The 26,959-nt window shown below is 37.0% G+C and overlaps 1 protein-coding gene across 1 annotated transcript in view; it reads left to right on the plus strand.

Moving 5' to 3' along the window:
- Positions 1 to 1,285: 1,285 nt before the first annotated feature.
- Positions 1,286 to 26,959, plus strand: part of LOC136035671 (pentatricopeptide repeat-containing protein 2, mitochondrial-like) — a 52,064-nt gene continuing 26,390 nt past the window's right edge. The window contains exons 1-3 of the mRNA XM_065717588.1: positions 1,286 to 1,441; positions 17,275 to 17,509; positions 21,324 to 21,426. Of these exons, the coding sequence (XP_065573660.1) occupies positions 1,387 to 1,441; positions 17,275 to 17,509; positions 21,324 to 21,426 (393 nt within the window). The 5' untranslated portion in view covers positions 1,286 to 1,386. The remainder of the gene's footprint in view (positions 1,442 to 17,274; positions 17,510 to 21,323; positions 21,427 to 26,959) is intronic.

The raw sequence follows: 26,959 nt of genomic DNA on the forward strand, positions 1-26,959 counted from the left end.
ATAATCCTTATGTCGCTCCCAGCTGCGATCTAAGGTAATTTAAGAAAATCTGGAGAGAGATAAATTTGCCCGATAGGATGTGGTGAGCAGTATACTGGACTATTTTAACAGCAAGCTATCAATAGAAGTATGACGAAGCTCACAATCCACTAAAAATAATTGAGGAGATATATATTTTATGATTTTGTGTTCCCGCCCTTTTTTGACAAATGTAAATGTTGATTTTTTTTTTCTTTTTTTTTAGGAGATCAGCACCGCCGGTAGGGACTGTAAAGTCTAATGCCGTATCCTTTACCTTTACCTTTTTATATTTTATGATTTTGTGTTCCCACCCTTTTTTGATAAATGCAAATGTTGATTTGGTAGCTATTGAGTGTTTTCTTATTTCAAACAAACTTTAGTGACAAATTGGCTAATATTTAGGTTTACCTAATGAATAAATTACATCTTCAAAATTGTTGCGGGAGCACGTATCCACTTTGCCCCCTCAGAGTCAAAATGACACCTATGATAAAAAGTAGCCAAAAACCAATTTAAGCAATCCACATACTAAGTGGTGTGATAACCTTGTACTATTCTAGATACTGTGTAATATACTAAAAATTCACTATATTAGGCTTACCAAGTAGCCTACCTTCATCCAATTTTTTTCCAAGATAGCTGTAAGTTTAACAGTGAGCTCCTCATTTAAAATACTATATTAAATGCCCCCAAAACTTATTGATTACCTCAATGAATGAAGGTCTTCATACTTCAAACCACCGTTGGTCTCAAGTTGGCTAACATCAGAAAATATTTATTGTGATAAGCTAATAAACTTACTTTGAGTCAAGTAATGGGGTTTGTTTTGGAGATATCCCTATAGTAGATATCTGCATTCAATTTTAATTCTCGTCAATAAGTAAGAAATATCAAGCAAAACATATGATTAGTTATGTTTTTAAACAATGATCTCAAAAATATCAAATATATTAAGAGAATAAAATTCTATCAAATTTTTATTCAGCTACAAATTGTTAGTATTCTCTTAATTTTAATGCGAATCTTGACTATAAATAAAAATATGTAATTATTTTACAAATATAGAAATAATTCCTGATGGCAGTGGCCTATTTTTTTGAAAGTCCAGGATGTGTTTGAATATTTTAGTATATTTATAAAAGTATATTTTGGCAGTTAAAAATAGCTGATTAGTTTAAAAACATAGAAATAAATTCCTGATGGCAGTGGCCTATTTTTTCAAAGTCCAGGATCTGTTTGAACATTTTGGCAGAAAAGTTAAGTCAGTCCTAATGATTGGAACGACGAAGGCACCCACGGCAGTTCTGTTCAAACTCACGAAGAGCATACTGAAGTGAAAATTAGGCGAAAATTTTCAAAACGAAAATGTCTGGAAAAGTTAACTTGGTCTTCAGACTCTGCTGTAGATTTAATTCACTTGGTAAGATTTAGCTGTATTCATATTAGGCCTACGCTAATCTACAGTTAGATAAGCTGTTTTTCAACCTGCTAAAGATTCTGAGTGGAATTGCTTAGTCAACTTCAGTTGATTGCTGAGTTCCAGTTTAGCTTACAGTCTTTAGGCCTATTGACCCTATCTTTGCTGAATACCACTTTATATGGATAGAGAGGAACTATGTCACCTTGTTCTGACAGAGAAAGATTTGCTACTTTTGTCTTTGTGACAAGGTTTTTTTTTTCTGTGGACTCTAGCCTAGTAGGCTAAGGTCTGAGAAAGAAGGAAGAAATAGATGCATCAATACCCCAGAGTCTATCAGCTGTCAGATTTCAATTACAATTACCCATCTTTCATGGATATACGAGGACAGGCTAAGCTTTGGTAAAATTCTAGTTATGTATTTTATTAATCTTAGACAATTAAATTAGCCTAGATGAATAAAATTTGTAGGAATAGATTCATTAATCTTCTCCAGGAAGGTAAATTGAAGTACCTTTGGCTTGGGTTTGTGTGTGGTTATGTAATTCAACTCATTATACTATAGGCTAAATAGGATATAAATCTCAGATGATTTAACTATAATATAATTGAATACATTTTGAGGCCTTTTTATGATCTCTCCAGATCCAATAATGGCTTCTAAGGCAAATTCCATTTTGAGCCCTTAATAGGGTCCCATAAAGCAACTTAGTCTCTAGTTTTTAAACTAAAATAATGTTAAAAAATTAGTTAGACTAATTGGACATAAAAATTATCTTTTAAAGAAAAGGAGTTTGAGTTTTATCTTTTGACTCTAGGCTCATATGGTCTGAGAAAGAAGGGAGAAATAGATCCTTCACTACCCCAGAGCATATCATCTTTGAGGTAATGATTACAACTATAGAAAGTTTATATGTTTTTCTTTAGACACAGAAACCCAGGTCATGTAGAACAGAAAGGTAAGAATATTACATCCTTCCACTTTTCTGAACTAGCAATCTAGTACAAAAATTAATGGAAAACAAAGTCCCTTTTAAACTACTAAACACACTGCCATAATATATTGTTGTATCTCTTTATGAGGAGGTGCTAGGCTTGCTCTTCTTCTTTTTTTTTTACTAATAATTCACAATATTTACTTTGCTATAAAAGGAGGGAGAGGCTAGACTTACTCCTCTATTTCACTGATTTTCTTTTCACAGATTCAGCCTCTGGACTGGCTTCACAGAGCAACCAATATGGGTATATAGGGGGTATCATGGAGTTCTGTATGGGTCATGTGATTGATACTTGGTACAGGTATGGGCATGTGAAATGTTAGGCTGTGAACATGAGTAAGGAGTTGTAGATTTTTACAGGGGGAGTTTCTTATAGACTTAGTCTGAGGCTAGTGTTTCTGCATGAGGAATTTCAGTAGTGTCTGGCAGCTCAATATTTATACCATGTTTCTTCTGTAGGTTGCTCTGTTGTTTGTCTTTACTTTGTAGGAACTTGAATTCAAATCTGCTATTATGATGATGCCTGCCTGCCAGAGTTTGCTATGGCTTTTGACCTGTACTGGTTTTCCAATTCGTAGGGGTTTCAGTTGCTTTGACTATCAATCATATTACTTGCTCTGGCATGACTCTTGCTTCATTTGATTCTGTCAAAAATGCTTGGGGTGAAGGGTCTTTGGTGCATAGGACTATTGATCTGAAGTTTCTGCTCATTAGCAATTGGAATAGGGAAGCCAGACCATCAACTTGGGTGTCCCTGTACTCTAGCAGCATCAGCTCAAAATTGTTTACAGCAATATTGGTTTTCCTTAGGATATCTTTGTCCATCTGTACAGACTTTTCTGCTAATCCCTTTACCTTAAATTGCATTTGCCAGCAAGATAGGGTGGTAGGTCCTCCTGTAGTTCTTGCTGGTGGTGAGTGATGTAATTATGTTGGCTTAACTTCCCAGTCCAGCCTTCACTCAGCCCTTTCCCAGGCCCTGTCAACTCCAGCCTTGAAGGAGTGGGGAGTCTCAGCTTGGATGGTAGACTCAGATAGGCTATTCCAGAGGGGGACCACCTGAATGGAAAAGAAGCCATGTTGTTCTCTTCTCCAACATCCAGGCAGGTGAAGCTTTAGACTGTGACCTTTTGAATTGTTAGCTAGGGAGGGGGTGAAGATCTGGTTCAGGTGACTGGATTTGAAAATTTTGCATGCCATGATCACAACTCCTCTATATCTTCAATATGTAAGGGTTGGAAGTCTCAAAGACCTTAGGTGATCCTGGTAAGAGACATTATTTAAGCCACGGACCAATTTGGTTGCTCTCTTTTGGACACTTTCAAGGGCTCTTGTGTCCATTTTATTTTGGGGAAAGGCCAAAGTCAAGCCAAACTCAAGGTGGGGACAGACAAGGGATTTATAAAGTTTTGTAACCACACATGACTTTCTGGTTACAAAAGAGTGCTTAATGAGGCAGAGAGCTTGATTAGCTTTTGCAACCTGAGCCTGAGTGTGGCTGGGATTAGGAGAAATGTAGTGTGAGATGTTTCCCACTGTGATATGAATTTTTGGAAGAAATATGATGAGAATTGTGGTCTGTTGCAGGAAATGAGCACACCAGGAATTCCATAATGTGCAAAGTGCTTTTTCAGACAGGGTATGAATTGGTATGCACATACACTGCTTCCCACTCTATCAACTTAAAAAAAAATCAACTATAATAGTAAATGGTAATGAGGAAGTATTCTCTGTTTTTGTAGAAGAGGTTACAACTGATTTTCTTCCATGGTAAGTGAGGGATGTCATGCAGCATCAAGGGCTCTTTCTGGTTGGAATTCTGGAGTCTGGTGCATGTATAGCAGTCTTTGAAATATCCTTTCATATGTTTTGTCTTTCCTGGCCTAAAAATGACTGACCAAGCTTGCTGTTTAGTTTTTTTTATACTCAGATATGATGTATGTATACAGTTGAGGATGTCCTTGCAAGAGTTTTTGTAAATGACCAGGAGATCTTCTTTTAGTATAATTTGATCTATGACCATTAGGTCATGCCCAAAATTCTAGTATGGAGTGAGGGTTGCTAGGAGATTTCTTCTAGATGCTGGCCAACCACTTTTGATTATCTAAGCAGCTCAACCAATCGAGTGTTGGCTGCTGTCTCTTATTTGAGCCTTTTAAGTCTGCCATTGCTGATTGATTGGATCAACATAACAGAATGCACATATTGCACAGAATGCATCTCTCCATCTTCTTCAGGGAGATGCATGTGTGGCAGGGCATTGGCAACTGGAATTCCATTACCTGGGTGGAATGTTATTGTGAAGTTGTATGGTTGGATTCTCAATAGCATTTCCTAGAGTCTTAGTGACAACTTTGACATTGGCCTATTTAGGGTAACTTTGAGAGGCTTGTGATCAGATAAAATTATTACCTTCTGGCCATAGAGGTACTGGTGGTAGTTATGCAGCCAAAGAGGATAGCATATAGTTCCTTTTCTATCTGCAAGTAGTTCTGCTTGGTGACGTTTGACAAGGGCAATGCAAAGGAGATTAGCTTCCCATTTTGAAGAAGGGTGGCTCCCAGGCCAAACTTTGGAGCGTCAGTTTGTAGCTTGATGTTCCCTGCTTTTGGATCAAAGAATGCCAATGAGCTGCAAATTGATTCTTTGATGTTGTTGAATGATGTATTGTGTTGTGGCTCCCACTTGAGCTGTCATTGTTTTGCCAGATGATGTAGTGGCTGATTTAGTGATGCTAAGTATGTCATCATTCCCAGTATAGTCTGTAGTTCATCCTTGGTAGATAGGACTCTCATTTCTTTCAGTGCATGGACCTTTCGTGGGTCTGGATGGATGCCACCTTCCAATATTATGTGTCTGAAATATGGTATGTTATTGCACCCAAACATGCATTTTTTTTCAGGTTGAATTTCACAGCCTTTGCACGTGATCTGGTTAATGCACTGCAAACATTGTTGTCATGTTCTTCTATGGTTTCCCCAAATATAAAAACCTTGATGACTTCAAATGCCTCTTCCAGGCAGCATTGAAATTCATCCTGCACTGAAATCAACTCAAACAGCATGCATTTGAACTTCTACTGGTTGTATAGAGTGTTGAATGTTGTTAGCTGACATGATTTGTTGTCAAGGGCAAGAAACCAGTATCCATGATGGGTGTCCAGCTTTGTGAAAAATTTAGCACTGGAGTGTTTCAGTATTGTTTTGTCAAATGTGGGTATCAGGTGGTGGGGTCTTTTTATGGCCTTGTTCAGGTCGTGTGGGTCAATGCAGACCTGTAGGCTTGTAAGTGCAGCATTTATCCAATTGTTGTGGTAAGCAACCTTTTCAATGACCCCGAGTGCTTCCATCCTATCTAGTTCCTTCTTGAACCTGTCTTGGAGGTATATTGGGATGCACCTGGCTGGTGTAGCCTTAGGTTTGATTCCTTCTTTGTGTGTTATGTGACACTCACCTTCAAGCTGTCTAATACCTCAGAATATGTCTTGGAATTCCACTATGACTGGGGTTGATTTTGAGATTTTTGAGTTTTCAACTGTCAGTATCAGTTTAATTAATTTCAGTTTCTGGCTGGTTTTGAAGCCTAGGATTAGGACAGGTATCTTTCACTATAAAGAAGGGCTGTGTCTCAGTGCATCTGTTGGTGTATGTACAGTTAAGCCTGCTAACACCAAGCATTGGGATCTTCTGTCCCCAAAACTAGTAAGGATTTGTAGCATCTTATTGATTTTGGGCCATGGTTTGAGAGTATTAAAAAGTCTTTCAGGTATGTTGTTTGCTTTGGCACCAGTGCCAATTTTGAAAGTGAAACTGACGTGTTCATTGATTTTGAGGTTCACATATGGCTGATCATCACCTTTGTCTATGTTTATAGTGTCAATGAAGAGCTCATCATTGCTGTCAGGTTGATGTTTGTATGCTTGATGTGGTTGATTTATGATACCCTGATCCATAAAAAGGGACGAAGAGACTCAGCAGAAAATTACCGTCCTATAAGCATCACCTCTGCAGTTGTTAAGGTGCTTGAGAGATTTGTTAATAAAACTCTTAATTGAACATCTTGAGGTCAATAATATCCTTTTCACATCACAACATGGATTCAGATCTGGTAGATCTGTGGACACTAACCTTATCCAAACATATGAATTAGTGACTACACTGCTTGATGAGGGTTTTCCTGTCGACATGATTCTTCTTGATCTGTCCAAAGTATTTGACAAAGTTTGTCATGAATTCCTCATAATCAAATTGAGGGCTGCAGGTGTCAATGATGGTGTTGTACAGTGGATTATGGGCTTCCTTTCTGAAAGATCACAGAGTGTCAGAGTTTTTGATTTGCAAGGAACTCCTTATTTCTCTTCTCCCACAACTGTATTAAGTGGTGTGCCCCAGGGCACTATTCTTGGACCAACACTTTTCAACTTCTATGTTAACAAACTACCCACCCTTCTTTCAAATCTTATTACCCTTTATGCTGATGACTCAAAACTAGTTGGAAAAGCGGCTACTTCCTCTGACCAGCAATCAGTTCAAACAGATCTTGATAGTCTAGAAAGATGGGCTAACATTTGGCTTCTGACTTTCAATGTTGACGAATGCCATGTAATCCATTTTGGCAAAAATAACAAGCATCATAAATATTTCCTTCAAGACAACTTCCTTTCTGCTGTTTCCAATGAAAGAGATCTTGGGGTTATTGTAGATCACCTATTTAAGTTTAGCATCCATGCTAAGTCTGTTTCATTTCCTGCAAATAAAACCCTCGGTATCATAAAAAGAACCATCTCCAGCCGACACCCTAGAGTTCTTATGAAGTTATATAAGGCGCTTGTACGTCCACGCCTGGAGGTTGGAATGTCATTGGCAGCCCCTTTCCTCAAAAAAGATAGGAAGTTACTTGAGGATGTCCAGCGTCATGCCACTAAGATGGTTACCAACATGAATAAATTTCCATACAAAGAAAGGCTACGTCGTTTGAAGCTGCTGACGCTGACATACCGACGGAAAAGGGGTGACATTATTTTAACCAAAAAAATCCTCTCTAAAAATACCCTTCCCAGTCTCTTTGCACTGCCCTTGCATTCTGGTACTAGAGGACATTCTTTGAAGCTCTCCATGCAGCGTTCCACGAGTAGACATAGAAGCCACTTCTTCAGCCAAAGAATCATCAATATGTGGATCCAGCTCTCTGAAGAAACAGTTTCTGCTACTTCAACTGACATGTTCAAGTCCCACCTTGATAGGGAATGGCTCTGCCAGGAGTTGCTTTACAATTGGGAAGCTGCAGAGTCCTCCACAAGAGTCTAATCTAACAGCCACAATCTACACCAAACGAATTCTTTTTTCTCATGGAGCATCACAAGGATGGATAATCCTTATATTGCTCCAAGCTGCGATTTAAGGTAATTTAAGGTAAGGTAATGATGTTCACCTCCTTTTTGCTCCTTATGCCTACCTTTGCAAATTGATTGGGTTTGTTACAGTAACTACATATTTTTTCCTTTGCAGGACATTTTTGGGAAGGTTAATACTCTTCTCCACAGAAATAGTATTGTCTTACTGGTGGGGCATGGTTTGATTTCTTTGCCCTCCTGACAAAACCCACTTCATGCTTTATGTGTGTTTCTTGATAAGCTTGGCTGCCACATATATCAGGCTGGACATTGTACTGAGCTGCGCCTAGGTTTCCATATGTGCCCACAGTAGTAATTGCTTGTGACAGAGTTGGGTTGGAACTTTTGCTGAAAAGGAGCCCTGTACGAGTTGGTTTATTACCTTTTCATCTCTCATGGCTGTTGTGGAATATGCACATTCGCAAGCCAAAAGATTCAGATCAGTTATTGATCCACTGGTTCACCATCTTGTTGATCATGTTCATGAAAGAGATATCTTGCAAACATTGTATTGCACTGTGCAAGGAAATATTTACCAAACTTGTCCATGTAGAGTTCAATTTTGTCCTGTTCTTTAGCTGTGAGTGTAAAGTTGCCAAAAGTGTCTCACCCTTTATCTCCAAGCCAGATTAGCAGTAAGGTGCATTGCACTTTTTCTGTCTCTCCACTAAGGGCTCCTTGGAACATCAGCTCTGTATGACTCTTGAATCTTGTCCATGCTTCTTTGAGATTTAACCCTGGTCCAATTCATTGCCAGGTATGGGACATTGGTTTCCATGTTGTTTTAGAGGATTTCTGACACCATGTAGAAAGTCTGAACGTTTATTCTATAGACATAGAAACCCTGGTCATCTAGAACAGAAAGGTAAGAATATTATAAAATAACCCATCTTTCATTGATATACAAATGCAGCCTAAGCATTGGTAAGATTCTAGATAGGGGATTCTATTTTTATTCCTCTTAGAAAATTCAGCTAGGTGAATGACACTCCCAGGAATAAATCTAGAGCATTAACCATCCCCTGGGAAGGTATTTTGAAGTACCTTGGGCGTGGGTTTGTGTATGACTGTGTAATTTCAGCTCATTATCCTGTGAACATTGGTAAATATATACATATTTGCATAATTAAGGTACAATATACTTGAATACTTCACTTGATTCCCAAATTGAATGATTTCTTCTGGGGCAAGTTCCATTTTGAGCCCTTAGTTGGGTCCCATAAAGTAACAAGTCTCTAGTTTTAAAGTAGGCTATGATATAAAGTAAAAAATTATTTACAAACTGGCTAAATATAAAAACCAGTTTTTAAACAAGGCCTTAAACAACTTTGTGTGATGCTTCAGTGCCATGCTAGAATTAAAGAAAGAAAAAAAGGGATACATTAGTGCTGTCCATGCAGAGTGGTTGTGTGGTGTCCATGTGGTGGACACCACATTGTGTCTGTGTGGTTGTGGTGGTGGCATGCATGTGTTTTTCCTTGCCATTCAAGGTGAGATCTGTAAGTTTCCTATTCTATGTTTTCATAATGGTGATTCTAGTCATGTACTTTTGTTTTGCTATGATGTAATTTTAAGGGGCATCAGACTCTCCTTAAAATTCCTTCAAATTTGTTTTTGAAATAACATTTACTATTAAGACCAAAGAAAATAATAATTAGAATTCCTAATCCAGCTACAAATGGCATTTTTTTCTCACTTACAGTGTCTTTACAAACACGTTTTTAAGTTTTTGGTTGCTATGGGCTGTTTTGAGGGCTCGACATGGAATTTGCCCCAGAAGCAATTATTGAATTTAGAAAGAGCATAAAAACGTGAATCATTCACTTTTTCCTAGCTAAATTATATGAAGATATGTATTTATTTACCTTGTCTTTATTATATTGGACATTGTTAAGATTTGAGTTTTATTGTTTATTTTTGTTTTGTTTTTTTTTTCAAAAAAAGTAAAGAGTCATATCAAAGTTAAGAATAACAAAAACATAAAGTCCTATAATAATCCAAACTCAAAACAACCAGGAGTTGCAATTAAAGAATAAATGAAACCAAAAAGAAACAGCAATTAAAATAAAAGATCATATCAAATATAAAGATAACAGATAATGATATAGATGAATAAGTAAATCTTAAAACAAGCAAAAATCAAATTGAAAATTTAATTCAAACTTAAAACAAACACATTACTTTAAGCAGGAGTTTAGCTTCTGCCCTCCTCTAATCATAAAAGTTCTAAAGCCTATTAAATCATTTGCATTTTATTGAAAAGTATTTATATTTTGAAAACCATGCTTTGTTTTTCAATATATTGATAACAAATACAAACTTATCACTTTAATTATCAAGGTGACTGGAAAGAACTAATTAAAATAAATGAATATGGAATGTATACTGATATTCATCTCTAGAAGCTTAGTACTTCAGGATTTTTTTTTGTACTTAAATTTTTTTAATTTTCAAAATTATTAATATATAAAATATGTGTTTCATATGATTTGTTTTCAATAAAGTAAAGATGATACAATAAGCCTTGGAATTGTGAAAACAGAGAAGGAAGAGCATAAGCTAAACTCCTGCTTTAATGAATTTTTGTTTTCTTAAGTTCAACATGAATATTCAATTTAATTTTTACTTGTTTAAGAATTAAAATATTTGAACCTAATTTATTAGTTGTAATTAGTTTCTTTTGATTTATTTCAATACCCCCCCTCAACATTACCTGAATGTTTCAACTTGATGCCCTTAACTCTTCCTGAGAAATTTCATATAGGCCTATTGCACACATTATTTTAACAAGATGGATATACATGATATCTTTTAATTGAGTCCAGCATCCCCTGAAAGTTATAACTAAATTCCATTAGCCAGTCCTGATATATTTTACCTGTGCCCTTTTGACAGCCAGGATGTACATAGTTTTCTATCAGTTAAATTTAATATCTCCCTTAAAATTATCTGAAAGTTTCAACTTAATACCCTTTGCGGGTGCTGAGATATTGCATATATGCTGCTTTGAGAACCTCAATCAATCAATTTATTAATACTAAAAGAAAAACTATTACAAAGTAAAGCGGTTACTAGGCCCAAGAAGCATTGCTTGTAATGGACCACAGAAAGCAAGAATAAAACACTTTTATAAAATATATACAGAAAAAAAAACAACAAAAAAAAACACTGGAACAAGACAAGGATATTTAACAGATAGGATATTTAACAGATAGAAGATTTACAAGGAGATTTAAACATAAAGCTGAAAATGATTTTAAAAGAAGAGAAGAGAGACATACAGATTACGAGAGAATTAAAAAAAAAAAAGAGAGGGAAAAATTATTGAACTGGTAAGACCCAACAAGAAACTACCTTTCCAGAAAGAAATTGAGGGACATCAAGAGAGATAAACAAGGACTTTAAAAGTTAAGAAGATTCCTGAAAACAAAGGGAGAGAGATATATGAGTTAAGGAAGAATTCCAAAAAAAGAGAAACAATAGGAAAAGAGGAAACAGAAAAATAAAAACAAAGGAGAGAGAGAGCGGGGCGGGGAAGAAATTACTAAACAGGAAAAATCTGACGAAATAAAGCCTTTGCAGAAAGAAATAGAGGGACATCCGAAGGGATAGAGTTCCATAATAGAATTGATTGATATACAGGAGACCTCTGGGCTGCTGTAGAAGATCCTTTTGGTAAAATAAATCGTCGACAAGAACTACGTAAGCTAACACTGTCTGACAAGCACTATTAACAAGCACAAGCAATGTCTAACATGTCCTGAAAGTTTCAACAGAGTTGGCTCAGCTGTTCATGAGATATTACTGACGTGCCCTTTAACAATCAACATAGACACTGTGTTTTGATTTTGTTTAAAATCAGATTCTACATTCCCTGAAAGTAGTCACAAGCAGATGTAGTAGCAGTTACAAGCTGGACATTACAGATATGTTTGTTGGATAATTTGGATGCAGATATTTTCTTTTGATGTTGCTCTACATTCCCCATAATTTTCATTTTAAGACCTTTAGTCTTTTTGGACTAACCCAAGATCAAATATTACCCCCTGTGCCAATGATAAACCCCGTATGTAAAAAATTGACCTATAGCATAATATACATTCCTTGCCCTGGGGGCTGTGTGGACATTGCATCCTCACAGGCATTGCTCTTAGACTTTGTGACTATTTTGAATAAAATGGTTTTTCGTGATTTCTATCAGTGTTAAGGGGGGGCATCTGAAAGGGCAAGAGGGGGGAGTTCCCCCAAAGCTTTTTTTTAGCATACTTCTAAAAGATGCCTATAAAGTTTCTACTTAATACCCTTAGCTATTCCTTAGAAATTGTTATTGTGCCCTTTTGACAACCCTCCCACATATAAGGTGCTTGATTTTGCTTGACGTCTCTCAGCATTTTCTAAAGGTCTACCTTATTACCCTTAGCCTTTCAGAGATTCAGGATCAAACTTGCTGCTTTTCCCAATAACTTACCTTATATATCAGCAATGCTCAACATATATAGCTTGCAACGCATGCCGGGGGGCTGTAGGGGTTATGTTATTCCTAGAGACGTAGTTACTCTACCTCTCAACTATTTTGAACAAGATGGATTTTCTAAAATTCTGATCAAATATCTTTATGGGGAGTGGAGCTAAAAAGTAAATGGGAGGAGGATTAATTATCCTCATACCACTTTTCAGTATCCCCCCCCAACATGCCCTGGAAGTTTTAAGTGAATTCCCTCAGCTGTTCTTGAGATATTGTAGATATATTGTTTTATAAACAGGATACACATACTATCTTTTCATTTAGTATAACATGCCTCTCAACATTCCTCAAAATTTCACCTTGATACCGTTATCCTTCTCAAACACACCCAGAATCAAACATTTTCTCTTTTCTTAATGATAAATCCTGCATGGAAAATGGGCAAATTTAATAATTGACAGTCATTGTACTGAGGCTGTGTGTGGCATTGCATCCTCAGCGGCATAGTTACTAGATCTTTTCACTATTATGAACAAAATCGCTTTTGCAAAATTATAATCAGTCTGGACCCGGGCACCCGGCTGACTGACTGTATTTCAAACAGTAGGCTGTACGAAAAATGTGGTTCAATCCCACTTTCTAGGGCTATAATGAAAGAAAGGTTGAGATGGCTAGGCCACGTTCTACGGATGAAGGATGACAGATTACCGAAGATTGTCCTTTTTGGCCAACCGTCTGGGGCTACACGGAAAGCAGGTCGTCCTTGTCTGGGTTGGGAGGATGTCATAAATAAAGATTTAAAGGAAATGGGAACCTCCTGGGAGGGTGTAAAGAGGGAGGCTTGAAATAGATTAGGTTGGAGGAGGAGCGTGCGTAGCTGTGTTGGCCTCAGGCGGCTTGGTGCTGCAGTGTGTTATTAGTAGTAGTAGTAGTAGTAGTAATCAGTCTGGAGGAAGGAGACGTAAAAGGGCAAGGGAGGGGGAGGCTGGTTGCCCTCAAATTACTCTTCAACATCCATCTCGATATGCCCTGATGAGTTAAACTGAATACCCTCAGCTGTTCCTAAGATATTACTGATGGCCTTTTGACAACCAGCATGCATGCAGTGTGTGTTTGGCAGCTCTAAAAAGCTCTGGGGGTCTATTTCATTCCAATTGATATAGTTATTTCACCTTTCAACAAGTGAAATATCCATTACCTTTGCTTGTGATACGCTTTTGAAGATTAATCCATATTGAATAATACTCCTAAGATTTTGTGACCCTCTTACAGTGTTTTTTGTCCAGTTGTTAATAGTTTCTAGGAGTTGTGTTGTGCAGTTTTTGTTAAGTAGGAACCTACATTGGTTAGGAATTATGAGTATTGCTTTACAATATGGGATTCACTGTCCTATCCCTAGTGCATTCTTTAAAAAGTTTAAAGACTACCATAGTGGTATCAGGCACATAGTTAATTAATTTTAGGGTTTTAGTTATTCACCTCTGTCGTGAATAGGGGCAACAATGGCTTAAGACCACTTCGATGTTATTGTACCTTTGTCTAAAGAGCGCAAAGGATTTACAATAAATTTTACATGCTGTTTAAGCCATAGTACATCTATCCTATCTAGGCCTTTAGGTTGGTTGGATTGAAGTTTCTTAAGTTGAAGATTGATTCCTTAGTGATGAAAAGGGTCTCATTTCATAGTCCAGGATTTTCTTGTTTAATCTTTGGGATATTTAATTCGAGATGAATAAATAAATGTTCAAATAGAAAGGCAGTGTGTTAGTTTAAGGTATTATGCCGGAAATTAATTCTAGATATTTTTCAATTCAGGGTATTTAATCTTTGACAACTTATCTCAATCCTGGTATGGTGTGGTGCAAGCTTAACAAATTCAAAGAAGAATCTGAGGTGCAAAGGATTTAAAAAAAAAGATTTTGAGGTGCTGCTGAACACCACTGACAAATTGACAAATGGCATGAATTCCATTAGAACCAGACTGAATTCAACAAAATATATTGTGATTTTAATCCATAGTAGCACACTACATCTTCATAATATAACAAGAATGGAAGATTTCCACATAGTAAACACCTTTGCTGTCCATATTGTTTGGTAATATCTCATAGATTCCCTGGATTTAACTCTCGTGAAGGGTAAACATTTAGTGCTTCTTTTACCAGCAATTGGCAGTCAGATATGACTGGAACATGCTGAAAGGAAATTGAAATGCCAAGTTTCATTAACCTTTGATGGAGAGCTCTTGTCAATTTTAAATCCGAACCATGAGCTTTGTAATTTATTATGCTTTTTAGCTAGATTACAGACTCGGAATTTGTCAGGAAAAAAAGTTTCTTTAAAGTAGGATTGAGTCTGATCATGGTTGCCAGTGCTTTTTTATTGCAATTAATTTCTACTTATAAATTAGATGTATTGGATAGGAAAACTGAGCATGTATCTATGAAAAAATCCGTGATGCAAACTCCGTCCTTTATTCTTTTACTGAACCATCCACAGAAGCTTGGATATGTTTAAGAAAGTGTTTAGACATATTATTGGCAAAAGGTGACTTTCATATTAATCTTTATTGTACGACTTGTCCTTTAGAAGTGATTTTCGATGACATTCAGGATGTATAATTTCCCAAGATGGAGATTTCGGAAATGGGCAACCATCTGTATGCTCAGTTTTCTAATTTTGGTAGTCCTCTTGAAATTGACACTAAAAAAATAATAGATATATGGATTGGACAGTATTGGCAAAAGTGGAAGGAAGTTGTCTTTCACCATAATCTTGTATTTTCGCAAAATGTTGGCAAACTAAGAATTAAAGATTTAAATACTAAAGCTTCAACCCTTTTAGTTTAAGAAGTTCATACCATTGTCAAGGTCACAGATTGGCGATTTAAGAATTTGCTACTTCCATATATGAAAAAATATCTATATAAACAATATATAAAAATATAGATTCTATATAGGAGCTTTCTAAATTCTCGAAGGAGCTGTCCCTCCACTGCAAATCTCTCGTTGATAGCTATTCCGCCCGTGCAAAACAGGATCGAAATTTTCTTTTCAAGTCTGTATCTTTGGCAAAGCCTACCACTCTGATGTCGCCGTCTGAAATCCCTGTCAAGGACTGGTATTCTTATCATGCGAGTGAATTTGCTGCTCCTAACCCCCAGCTTGAAGACATGTACGAGAGAGAATTGGATGAGTTCCTTGATAAGCTTCCGCACGGTGATTTTGTTGTCAGTTTGGAGTCGGTTATTCAAGCAATTCGTCGGTTGAAAAATAAGTCTTCTTGCGGAATTGACCGTGTTAGCGCTATCCATATTAAACATGGTGGTTCGGTTCTCGCTATGCATCTTTCGCTTTTTATGCAGATGATCTTCACGCAAGGTGTTGTTCCCTCCTCCTTCTGCGTAGGGGATCTTACCCCCATTCCGAAGAAAGGGAAAAATGACATCAAATGCTCGTCTTTCCGCCCCATTACAGTCGCCACATCTTTATGTAAACTATTCGAGCTTCTATTCATTAATGAACTGGAAACTAAATGCTACACCCCGCCACGTCAATTCGGATTTAAGCGCCGCACTGGTTGTGCCGATGCCTTGACGGCTGTAGTGAGTGTGCTACTCGATGCGGATCTTTCTGGAGAGAGCATAGCCTTAGCTAGTCATGACATCAGCCATGCATTCGATTCCCTCATACACGCTGCAATGTTATTAAAAGCTTCACAACGAGGTCTGAATCCCTGCATAGTTTGATCCCTGCGTGATATGTACTCGAGGCTTTCCATTTGCCTAAAGCTTCTCCCCGACAAAAATTTGCCTCCCCGGCCTCATGAAAAATTAATCCCCGTTTTGAAAGGTGCCCGCCAGGGAGCTGTCTCCTCCCCTCATTTGTTCAGTAATTATGTTCTTCAAGCACAAGATAAATGCCCAACCTCATGCATTCTTTCCTCTATAGACACCTCCTTAGTATGCTACGCCGACGACGTCTTGAACTTAAGTAGAACATTGCAAAAGGCTTCTAACATTTTCGAAACGCTTAAAACCGAATATCTAAAATTTGGCCTCAGTTTTAACACTGAGAAAACCGAGATAGTTCTCTTCAATTGGCAAAAAACACCACACGTGCCTTCACTGCTTTTTGGTGAAAATCTCGTGAATACTGCTGATCACATAAATTACCTCGGAGTCCCTATTGGCTCGTCTCTAAGGCATACACGTCTTCTTCTGATCAAACATCTCAATCGACGAATCTCCGGCTCGTATGCTTCTAAAGTCTCTGCTAAATTTCGTTTTAGCCGCCCCCTCCTTGCCAGCCTATACAGCGCTACTGTTTTACCTCATTATTCTGTACCTGGCACCATTTTGGAAACTATTCTCGAAGGCTGAACTGTCTAAAATCCGTGCGCTTTTCTTTCGTTTTGCTAAATACCTCCTACGTTTTCCTCCCTGGTACAGAAACTCAATCCTCATTAAAAAGTATCACATAACCGTCCCTCATGTTGCAGTTGAAAACTTAATCAAAACACACAATATCAAAATAGTAGATCACGCTTGGTATAATCTCCTTTTACAATAGATCTGTTTTCGTTTTATTCATTTTAGTGCTATTTTGTTTGCCCTTTTATTAGTTGAGTCTCTTTCTAGTTATGTCTCTTCTCATATGTTCTTATATATTTTCTTATATTTATATGTTCGTGCTCCGTCTTTTTCATTTCGTATGATTGACGGGTTTTCAAATAAATAAATATAAAAATAATATATAAAAAATGTCAACTTTAAGTTTCTCCAAAGTAGATTTCATCAGTAAACTACTAACCAACACTTCCAAAAAACTTGAAAACCATATTTTTAAGAAACATTAAGAAACTTTAGGTTTTTTTTGCTGTAGGTAGCACATTGATACAAGTGCCACTGGGACAACTAGCTTTTTTGTTAGAAGTGTATTACCTTATTTTAATAATAAATAATAATTTTACTTCTTTTAAGTCAAAAGACCTTTATTCACTGCCGAAGCACTTGGTATAACTCGTTTTCAAGAACAATGTGAAAGAACTTCTATCCAGTATAGCGGTGGCACAATGATTGACAAATTTAAGAGTCGGATTAGAGACACAGTGGCATCTGAACAACAAACTGTCTATGTTGATGACTTCAAGAATTTTCTACATCTGGCTTCAAGTTCTCAAGAAGACGTTGATACTGTAGTCAATCTCTGTAAAAGGCAAGTATGAATTTTTTGGAGTAATGCTGTAGCATTGCTTGTAGTTAATATTCTGGTGCCTTTTATGCATTTTTTTTTTCATCCACCCTCTTAGTATAGAAAGGGTGATTACAGAAAAATAGAAGTAGGCTTGTTTGATTGGAAACTTGCCAGCTCTTGTGCTATTCCTAAAAGATAGAAAGTAATTGGAAGGTAACCATTCTCCTCATGTGTCTTTTATTTTGCTTCCCAGCCCTGTGAAACCTCTGTGATATTGCATCAAAGTTGTGAGATTTTTCAGGCAGTTGAGCTTTTTAGTGTTACCTGTCAGATGGTACGAGCCTGAGATAATTTGCCTGATTTTCTCAAAAAGGAGAAGAAATCCCAAAAAAGTCAAAGAATCCTAATGAAAATTGTACCATCAGATTCAGCACATCAGAGAACTTTACTGTAGAGGTTTCAAGCTCCATTTGCAAAAATGTGGAATTTTGTGTTATTTTTTTTGTATTGAAACAATGGTCCTAGAATATTGGGGAGGGATTTTAAATTCCGACTGCTATTAAGCCTCTGATTTTTCTTTTAAATCAATCTATTGATTCTTAGAATTTTTCTAAAGCTTATGCCATATGAGCTCTTAGCTATTGTTTATAATTTAATGAAAGCAAAGAGCAACATTGAAACTTCAAACAACCAAAAAATATTCTTTATATCATGTATAAATGTAAAAAATATAGTTAATTAAGTCATTCCAAACGGTTTAATTATCGACTGCCTTTTTTTCATTTCTATAGAAAAGTGTATTACCACACATCAATAAGCTCTTCCGTCCTCAATGAATTATGAAACAACATTTTTATCCCAATATATATGTTTCAGCAGTCGTTCTTAAAGCATTGGAAGCACAAAGTCAAGTGGCCTCCCTCCTATACTTCAATTCAAATATGCTATTGTTAGACTTAAGTTTGCAGAGAGGGAGGTTGAGAAGGTGGCAGATAAATAATTTTTGTTTGTTTAATTTCCACTGTTGCTCTGTACTTTCATTTGAAGAAAATTTTCATTTAATGCTAATAGAGGGTTATCAAATCTTTATTTATTTGGGTTGGGAGTAAGAGGTAATTTCCTAGCTATTTGTTTTTGGTCAAGATCCGATGTGACCTTTTTAGGAGACGACAATGGAAGGGGTCTTTAAATTATTTTCCTGGGGACATCTATCGATTTCTTAGCTGTGCCCTTTAGAGTCCGTGTCCAGTTTTACCTCTATAGGAGGAGTGTATCGATAAATTCTTGTCATCGTGGCATCTACCAGAACAGCTCTCTTTCTTGGAAGCTCATACCTGATCCAACCTAAATAGGGGAGTGGTCTTCAAAATCTTGTCAGCAGGACGTTACAAGAAGAGGTTATCAGACCTTAACCTCTTGAGTTCTGTGATACTTCCCGACGTTCAATCTTCATGAAATTCGGATTCTTCTGGCGAAAAAATCGCAGATTAAGGTAATACCAATAAAAAAATTGGGTTGCAGAGGGGAGGGGGCGTTGTCCAACCCATTGGACAATGGGTTCCAGCTCCATGATTTTACTTCAGAATCGTCGGTTACAAAATACTAGAAAAAAGTAAAAATATTCGGCTGTTATTCTTTTTTTACTTGTGGATCACAGTAAAACACTCGCGTACGTCTTCCGACTTGAAAGCACAAGAATAGCTGGGATTGTTCAGCGCGTCCTCAACTTTCGGAGTGTCCTAACAGGATACTCCAGGTAGGATCAGATTCATCGTCTTCGCTGTCTTCTAAGTCACTGAGGTCATTGTCATCAAGTAATGACAGTGTATCTTTAACCGAAACTGTAAAAAAAAGAAGCAAATTTAGGTGACAGAAAAGAGGATTCAGATTACTTATCAGCAAGAACAAAACCTGATTCAGCTTTGTGACATAAATCCACCCTGTCAACATACAAAAGCTACCAAAAATAGATCTCTCAAGACGATGTTTTAAAGTACTTTTACGCATGCGCCCACCTATGCTTTGAGTAAATGCCCTGGAAGTTTTGCAGTCTTCTAAGTCTCTGTCATCTAGTAATGACAGTGCATCTTTAACCGAAACTACAAAAAAAAGGCAAATTTAGACGATAGAAAACTGAACAGATTACTGATCAGGAAAAACAAATAGAACAAAAACTGGTTCAGCTAAATTACATCCATCCACCCTGTCAAAATACAAAAGCCACCAAAAATAGATCTCTCATGAAGGCGTTTTAATTGGAACTGCTTTTGCACATTTGCTCACCCATGCTTCGAGTAAATACGTTATCTGGCTCTGTTGACTCTGATTGGCAGCTGTTAGCGATTTGCGTGAACGATTTGGGCGTTAACGTGGTTGTTCTTAAGCTAAAAAGAACTATTGCAATCCTAAGGCGATGCCTATGGGTTATGGACCCTGCCTTGGCCTTCCAGCCCTTCATTTCGACCAGCAGGAAGCTCAAACGTCTTGAAAAAAAAAGACGAAACAGTCCAACTGATTGGACTCCTGCGTTTAGGCCGTACGCCTAGTTGGTTGTATAAGCAAAAGCATCGTCCATTAAATGGGCTACATGCGTAAATTGTCAATATTCTTGGCATAGAGCAGTAGCCTACTCTCAGCTGTACTTGCCAGATTTTTTGCAGCCCCAAAAACGTACTAAAATATTTTTTTTGAAATTTTCTTACCTAGGTCTCTTCTTTGACGTTTAGACTTTATATGAGAGTTTGCTTGGAAAATCTCCGCCATTACTTTTAGAACTGAGAAAGAAAAAAAAAGCAGATGGCCCTTGAATTGTCTTCTTATGAGCTGAGCTATCGCTGAGACCGGACTTCACTCAGCTTGGACGAAAAAAATTATGAAGCGAACGTATAACGGGTTGGACGGCCAATCCCAGGAGGTTAAAGAAAAGTGGTCGAGAATAAGCAACAGTTTCTTAATCGTGCCATTTTGGAATCTGAACTCTGTGGGGAGAGAAGGGGATGTAAAGGCTCTCTGGAGTATCTACACGAATTTGTTTGCACTTGCTTACTCAATATCAATGCATCCAAAATGAATTTTATGATTTTTAAGAGGACTGGTCCTATTCCCATTCTTCTCGATGTTGTTTTGTATAAGCCTACTGCTTCTACAAGTGGAAGAGGTCTGGTATTTGGGAATCATTCGGGATCGAAATCTGAGTTTGAGAACACAGTGTGTCATCTTAGGATGCAAGTTGATGAGAGGCCTTGGAGCTCTGAACAATGTTTAAGCATTTTTTGCCTTTCAAAATTTAGATTTTATTGTATTATTCCTTAGTAGTGTCTTATTAAATTATGGGTGCTAGATTCAAGTGATTCATTTTAGTCGCAATTCTAGGAGACAATTCAAGGTCTGCAGAATAAGGCTAAAAGATTATAGGTAGGTGTGATCATGGCACAGATAGGACCGAATCAGTTTTTGAAAAGTGTAATATTTAAAAGTTAGTGAAATAAGAGATTGTCTAATAGGAGCTTTTGTATTTCAGTGCTATAGCGTTCTTATACCAGACTTTATGAATCCAATCATACATCTGAGCTATGGAGCACAAGAAGAGCAGGTCATTTGACTAGAGACCTTGGTCCAGCAATTTGTAGTTCGTTTCCAAATTTCGTTCATGAAACAGAAAACCAAATCGTATTAAAAAGTTTTTTTTTCAGGAATTTGCCAATAATGAGTTTTGAGAGAAGTTTTTTCTTCTTTTTTTCTGATGTATTGATTTTTATTTTATTTTTTATTTAAATAAGTTGAGTTATATTTTTGTTTTCTTTTTTTATTTAAATAATGTTCCTCATTTTTTTAGGTTCCAGTCACAGGGTAAAGGAGCACGATTTTCAAATTTTGCCATAGGGCCTGTGATTATGAGATACTTCCACTTAGTTCAACGACCAGCTGAAGCTTTACAGGTACTGCAATTTGTGTCTAGACCATTTTTTTATTTTAAAAAAAATAAATTTAAATTTAAAATTAAATTAAATTTCGTCATATTTTTTTATTTTGTAAGTTGTAGGTCAGATCTGTCACACTAAAGCAATTTGTAATCCGGCTTTTGCTATTGGATATGCAACCCTTATCTCCTAAATTAAAATTTGCTCCCTGCAGGTAAATTTTTCAGCTCTAAAACAAGCACGTTCTGAAATTATATAAAGACATGCATATAGATAGATTTTTATTGCAGCAAAAACCCCTTTAGGTCATGGAAAAAAAACGTAAAAATATCCAAACATAGTATATAACAATAACAATAAAATAACATCACAATTACAAAAACACATAATACCATAAAACTAACTCACATAATAATTGGCTATACATAATGTATTTGCAAATGAGATTTGCGCGTTTTTTCATAGAATTGAAAAAATCTAAAGGATTTTTGGTCAAATGCTCTCCGTAAGCTTGATGTAAATACGCTATAAGACCAGACCAGTTTTACCTAACAAAGAATCATAATCGTTTGTTTTTTTGTTTTTTTCAATTCTATCGAAGTCAATTTTTTTCAATTCTATATTACGTTACAATATTTTTTTTTTCTTTGTTTTCACCATTTTTGTCGAACGCGCACTGGAGCAATGTTTAATTTGAATATTTACGAAGTATCTTTAATAGTTTCTTGGGTCACACTGCCTTTCCATCTACAATATGTAACAACTGAAAATATAGTGAAAACGGGTATAATATTTTAAAACAAAGCAATAGACAATGGCATTTTAAAGCAGTGGAGGCACTTTTTGAAAATTAGGTGACTTCAGCTTAGTCGCTCTTATGTATTTAGAACTAGGACAAAAAAAAAACTGATTCGAATTGACGTAGAAACTGTTATCAAAATTCTTTATCTCAAAATTCTGGCCACTCCTAGCTCTAGTCGCCTCTTACTTACAGTTCGTTGCCACAGAATGTTTGGTAGGAATAATAGGGCTGGACAGAGATTGGCTTCAGAGTCCACTCCCTTCGAGAAATACAAAAGCACAAGAGTATGATATTTTGTAAAAACAAGGTAACGTGCGCCCAAAAAGTTAATTATAATATCCAAAATTCAAAAAGTTAATAAAATAGATAAATGGCGAAAAAAACTGATTCGAATTTACGTTGAAATTGTTATCAAAATTCCTTTTCATAGAATTCTGGCCACTCTTAGCTCTGGTCGCTTCTTACTTACAGTTCGTTGCCACAGAATGTTTGGTAGGAATAATAGGGCTGAACAGAGATTGGCTTCAGAGTCCACTCCCCTCCGAGAATTACGAAAGCACAAAAGTGTGACATTTTGTAAAAACAAGGTAACGCGTGCCCAAAAAGTTGATTATACTGTCCAAAAGTCAAAAAAATTAATAAAATAAATAATCAGCACAAAAAACTGATTCGAATTGACTTCGAAGTCGTTATCAAAATTCCTTTTCTCAGAATTCTGGCCACTCTTAGCTCTGGTCGCTTCTTGCTTCAGTTCGTTGCCACAAACTGTTTGATAGGAATAATAGGGCTGGACAGAGATTGGCTTCAGAGCCCACTCCCCTCCGAGAAGACCATTACAAAAGCACAAAAGTGTGACATTTTGTAAAAACAAGGTAGCGCTTGCCCAAAAAGATTTCTACAAAGCCTTAGTCCCTTTTGAAGAATTTGGTCGGCTCGCCTAACCCCCTCTACCTCATCCTGATAATTTCTTATGTAACTCTTGGTGACAATTACAATTTTGAAATACTTCAGGAATTTTTAATCTAAGAGGTTTCCGTAGTTATGTTTCGAGAGCCATAATTTTTTTGATATCATGCAGATTGGATGGCACATTGGTATTAAATCTATTGTTATTAAGTGATATCACCAATTAATTGGTATTATTTCTCAACTTTTGTCTTTTTTATTGAGTTATGGGAAAGCTAGGGATTCGGTGTTTAGGGCCACCCCCAGACGTTTCATACCTATCCTGAACCTCCTCTCCTAAAAATGGTAGTTTGCTGAAAGATTCTCAGGTTATTACAATTAGTACAATGGGATAGGAGTTTGCACCGTTTCTGTTTTCAGCCTAAACAGAAGCGGTAAAAAAGAAACGGATCTTGTCTCTTTTTCTCCGATTTTTGTTGACAAAAAATATAAACATCATGTTTTTTACTTAAAAGCGGTCAACGTAACAGAAATTTTTTTTTCTGTTTCTGTTGGTTTACGAGAGTAAAGTGACTATTGACAGATATGGATTAATAAAAACAGACCACACAATTATATACACACTACAGGAATGAGCACACAAAATGTGGTGCTTCACAAGGGATCGTCCTTGCTTTCAAGAGGAGTAGGAAATGATGTCCAATCAACCTTCGGCAGACTTCGTGACTTTCCACAAGCAACAATTGAAGGTGTAGAAATAAACCCTAATAGAAGATTTACGTATAAAGAGTTAAAAATACTTGAAAACCTTGATGCATCTGACATATTACTTGTGCGTTTGAAGAAAAGAAAAGACTTTGCAATTATAGTTGAAAAAGAATGAACATTGACCGTTACAGTCAAGCTATGTTAGCTATAGTGTCTCACTCAGAAGCGTCTTCTCTGCAAAAGCATTTATTTATTGAGCTTTTAATGATGGTAAAGCATTCTGGCTTATCGAGATTGTTTAATGGCTTCAAAACGCAAGCAGTTGCGGCCAAAAAGACAGAAAATAATAAGCCTGTCCAGCTTCACATAGATCTTGTGAAGTTCTCACACAATATCTGGACAACACTCCCACATCTGGTCGCGAATCTATTCCCGAGTGTTTTTTTTTTCAAATTGTGATCCAACTGAAAGTGGTAATTGAAGTTAATCATTACAAAATCCCAGAAAGTGTTTACGAAGAGGTACGAGATCTTAATACATATGTGAAATTGGTAGAAAATGCTTCGTTGGTTTCAATGACGACAAAACTGAGAAAAAACGTCAACCAACCACCTGATGACTTTAGGGGCCTTAGCATATACACAATTACCATATAAATTATTATTTATTGCTTAAAAACATTAAATCTTAAAAATAGTTGTCAAGTGAAATTGGAACTTGAAACGAATAAAAATTGCTGCTTCGCAGCTTACATAGTTAGTTTTTGTTAAACTGTTTCAAATGAATTGTTCTTCAAAGTGCGAACACCTCTTTGGATTTATTGGATTTTTAAGGCCCGTTTTGGACTTATATTAATTAAGTTCTGTAAACTTGATTTAATTCAGTGACCGTCAGTTGTTGTTTCGTAATATTTGCTATGGTTCAACTTGATCTAGTTTCAGAGTGAATATATTTTTTTATTATTTTAAACTTGCATTAATTCAGTGGTTTAAACTCGAATTCTTTCAGTGATCATAGATAATTTTTTGATGTCATGTCATTAAGAAGCGTACTGGGGAACAAGCAGAAGAGGGGAAGAAACCTCCCACAAGCGACGTATTGTACCCGCCGATATTAAGTTACCCATAAATTGCGGGGAATAGTTGAGGGGGTCCTTGCACTTCCCTTGTTCCTAGATTCCTTTATTCATTCTATTCAGTCAATCGGCAACGCTGGTGCGCCCACATGTTTAGATTTCCTTGTACAATAATATTCGTTTTATCAGCAAAAGCATTTGATATTGTGGGAATTTGATATCAATTGAGTCCCAAAAAATCAGTCAATTGACTGTGATAAAAGTCCAGATTGAAAATTTCCATCTCGTCTCTTTCCTGGTCTTTTTTGTTTGGATTGACGAATGTGCATACAAAATGGACTTTAATCTTGAACCCTCGGAATATTTAGTTTTTTTCCCCGTTCTGGAATTTTTTCAGTATAACTTGGAGAGAGGAGTAAAAAATTGTAGTTATTTTGAAATCAGCTGTTGACTTTTTTGAGCTGGCTGATATTACGAAAAGGAAGAAGTTGCTGTGGGAAAAGCTGTCGATTACAGAATGCTTGTCCTAAACGCACGGGACCAAATGCTCTAAGGAATCACCTGAAGGACATGCTTGAACAGTTTCAGAAAATGAAAACTGAGCCTTTTCCTATCATTCCTTTTTTCGTGATACGTTCCCCTATAGAGGTTCCATGTTTGCCTGCAGTAGTCTATTCTAGGCTCTCGGAAAAAATTAAACAGACCTTGCTGCAAATTAAAGATAAGGTGACTGCTTATGATCTCCACTTCCCAGGATTAACAAGGGATGGTGCTGCTTCTATTCCAGTTGTAAAGAATCAAGCGACAATCGTTATCACGAAGACGTCGCGTGATCTTGACAATCCGTCGAAATGAAAAGCTGTGATTGATAAAATTGTCAGACAAGAATGTGAGAATATTCGCGCCTCTGGAGACAGAATAATAGTGAATATTGGCAGCGTTGCGGCAAGCGGCTTTTGCGATTCAGCCCGATCGGTCTTGCGTGGATCGGATTGGAAGGTTCTGGAAAGGAAGTTCTATGGAATCGCAAAAGGGATTGGCGACTCGTTCGATTTATCTCTGTTCAAGAACTGTTCTGGAGTTGCTGAAGCCACCCGGATTGGAAATTCCCAGTGTGTTCCTGGTGGTTGAAAATTGAATATGAACTGATCCATGTCTATGAATTTAAGAAAAGCTCGACATGCTGTAACAAATGCCAGTCTCCTGAATATCTAATTCCTAACTGTCCTAGTACCTGCTATAAATGTGCTAGATGCTCTGGTCCTCATGAGTATTGCAAAGACACCGCATGTACGGATCCGATAAAATGCGCAAACTGTGGTGATAATCATCTGGCATTTAGTTTTCGCTGTCCTCGTCTCCAGGCTCTTGTTATGACCGTTACAGGGCACCTTCATAAATAAACTGTGGCAAAATTTCGGTGTGCTCATTTAATATTAACGGGACTAAAGAAAAAATGCCAAGTATGTAGGAAAAGTTGAGCTGTTTTGATGTCCTTCTCCTACAAGAACACTTGCTTCCTGCCTGTAGCGTGAACTTTTTACGAAGGAATCGTGATCACATTGTGTTTAGTACCAATGCTAGACGGACTCCGGGTAGGCCTTCTGGTGGCCTCGCGTGTTATATCAGACGGAGTCTTTCGGACTCTGTTATATTAGACGGAGATTTATCACCGGTGTGCTACCGCTCATCTGAGCATTTTCTAGCTGTAAGACTTGGTGACTCTGTCCTAGTTAATGCTTACCTGCTGCATGATAAGAAGTCGGTGCAATCGTTCAAGAGTTTTGCCATGTCTTGAGATAAGCTACAAGGTCTAATTAGCGGAATTCAATCTCTTGAGTATTCATGACTTCTTGCTGGTGATCTAAATTGCAACATTTGCATATCATCCAGTCGATCTGAGACCCTGCTAAATGCTCTACCAGCTGCGCATATTATTATAATTAAAGTTGCAGCTTCTCATATATCCATAATAGGGGAGCGGTTTCTGATTTGGACCATTGTGTGTGTTTGCCCCTTCTTCATTCATCTGATGCTCTGTCGACGATGAGGAAAGAGAC

Source organism: Artemia franciscana, chromosome 14 (genome assembly GCF_032884065.1).
Source record: "Artemia franciscana chromosome 14, ASM3288406v1, whole genome shotgun sequence".
Lineage (NCBI taxonomy): Eukaryota > Metazoa > Arthropoda > Branchiopoda > Anostraca > Artemiidae > Artemia > Artemia franciscana.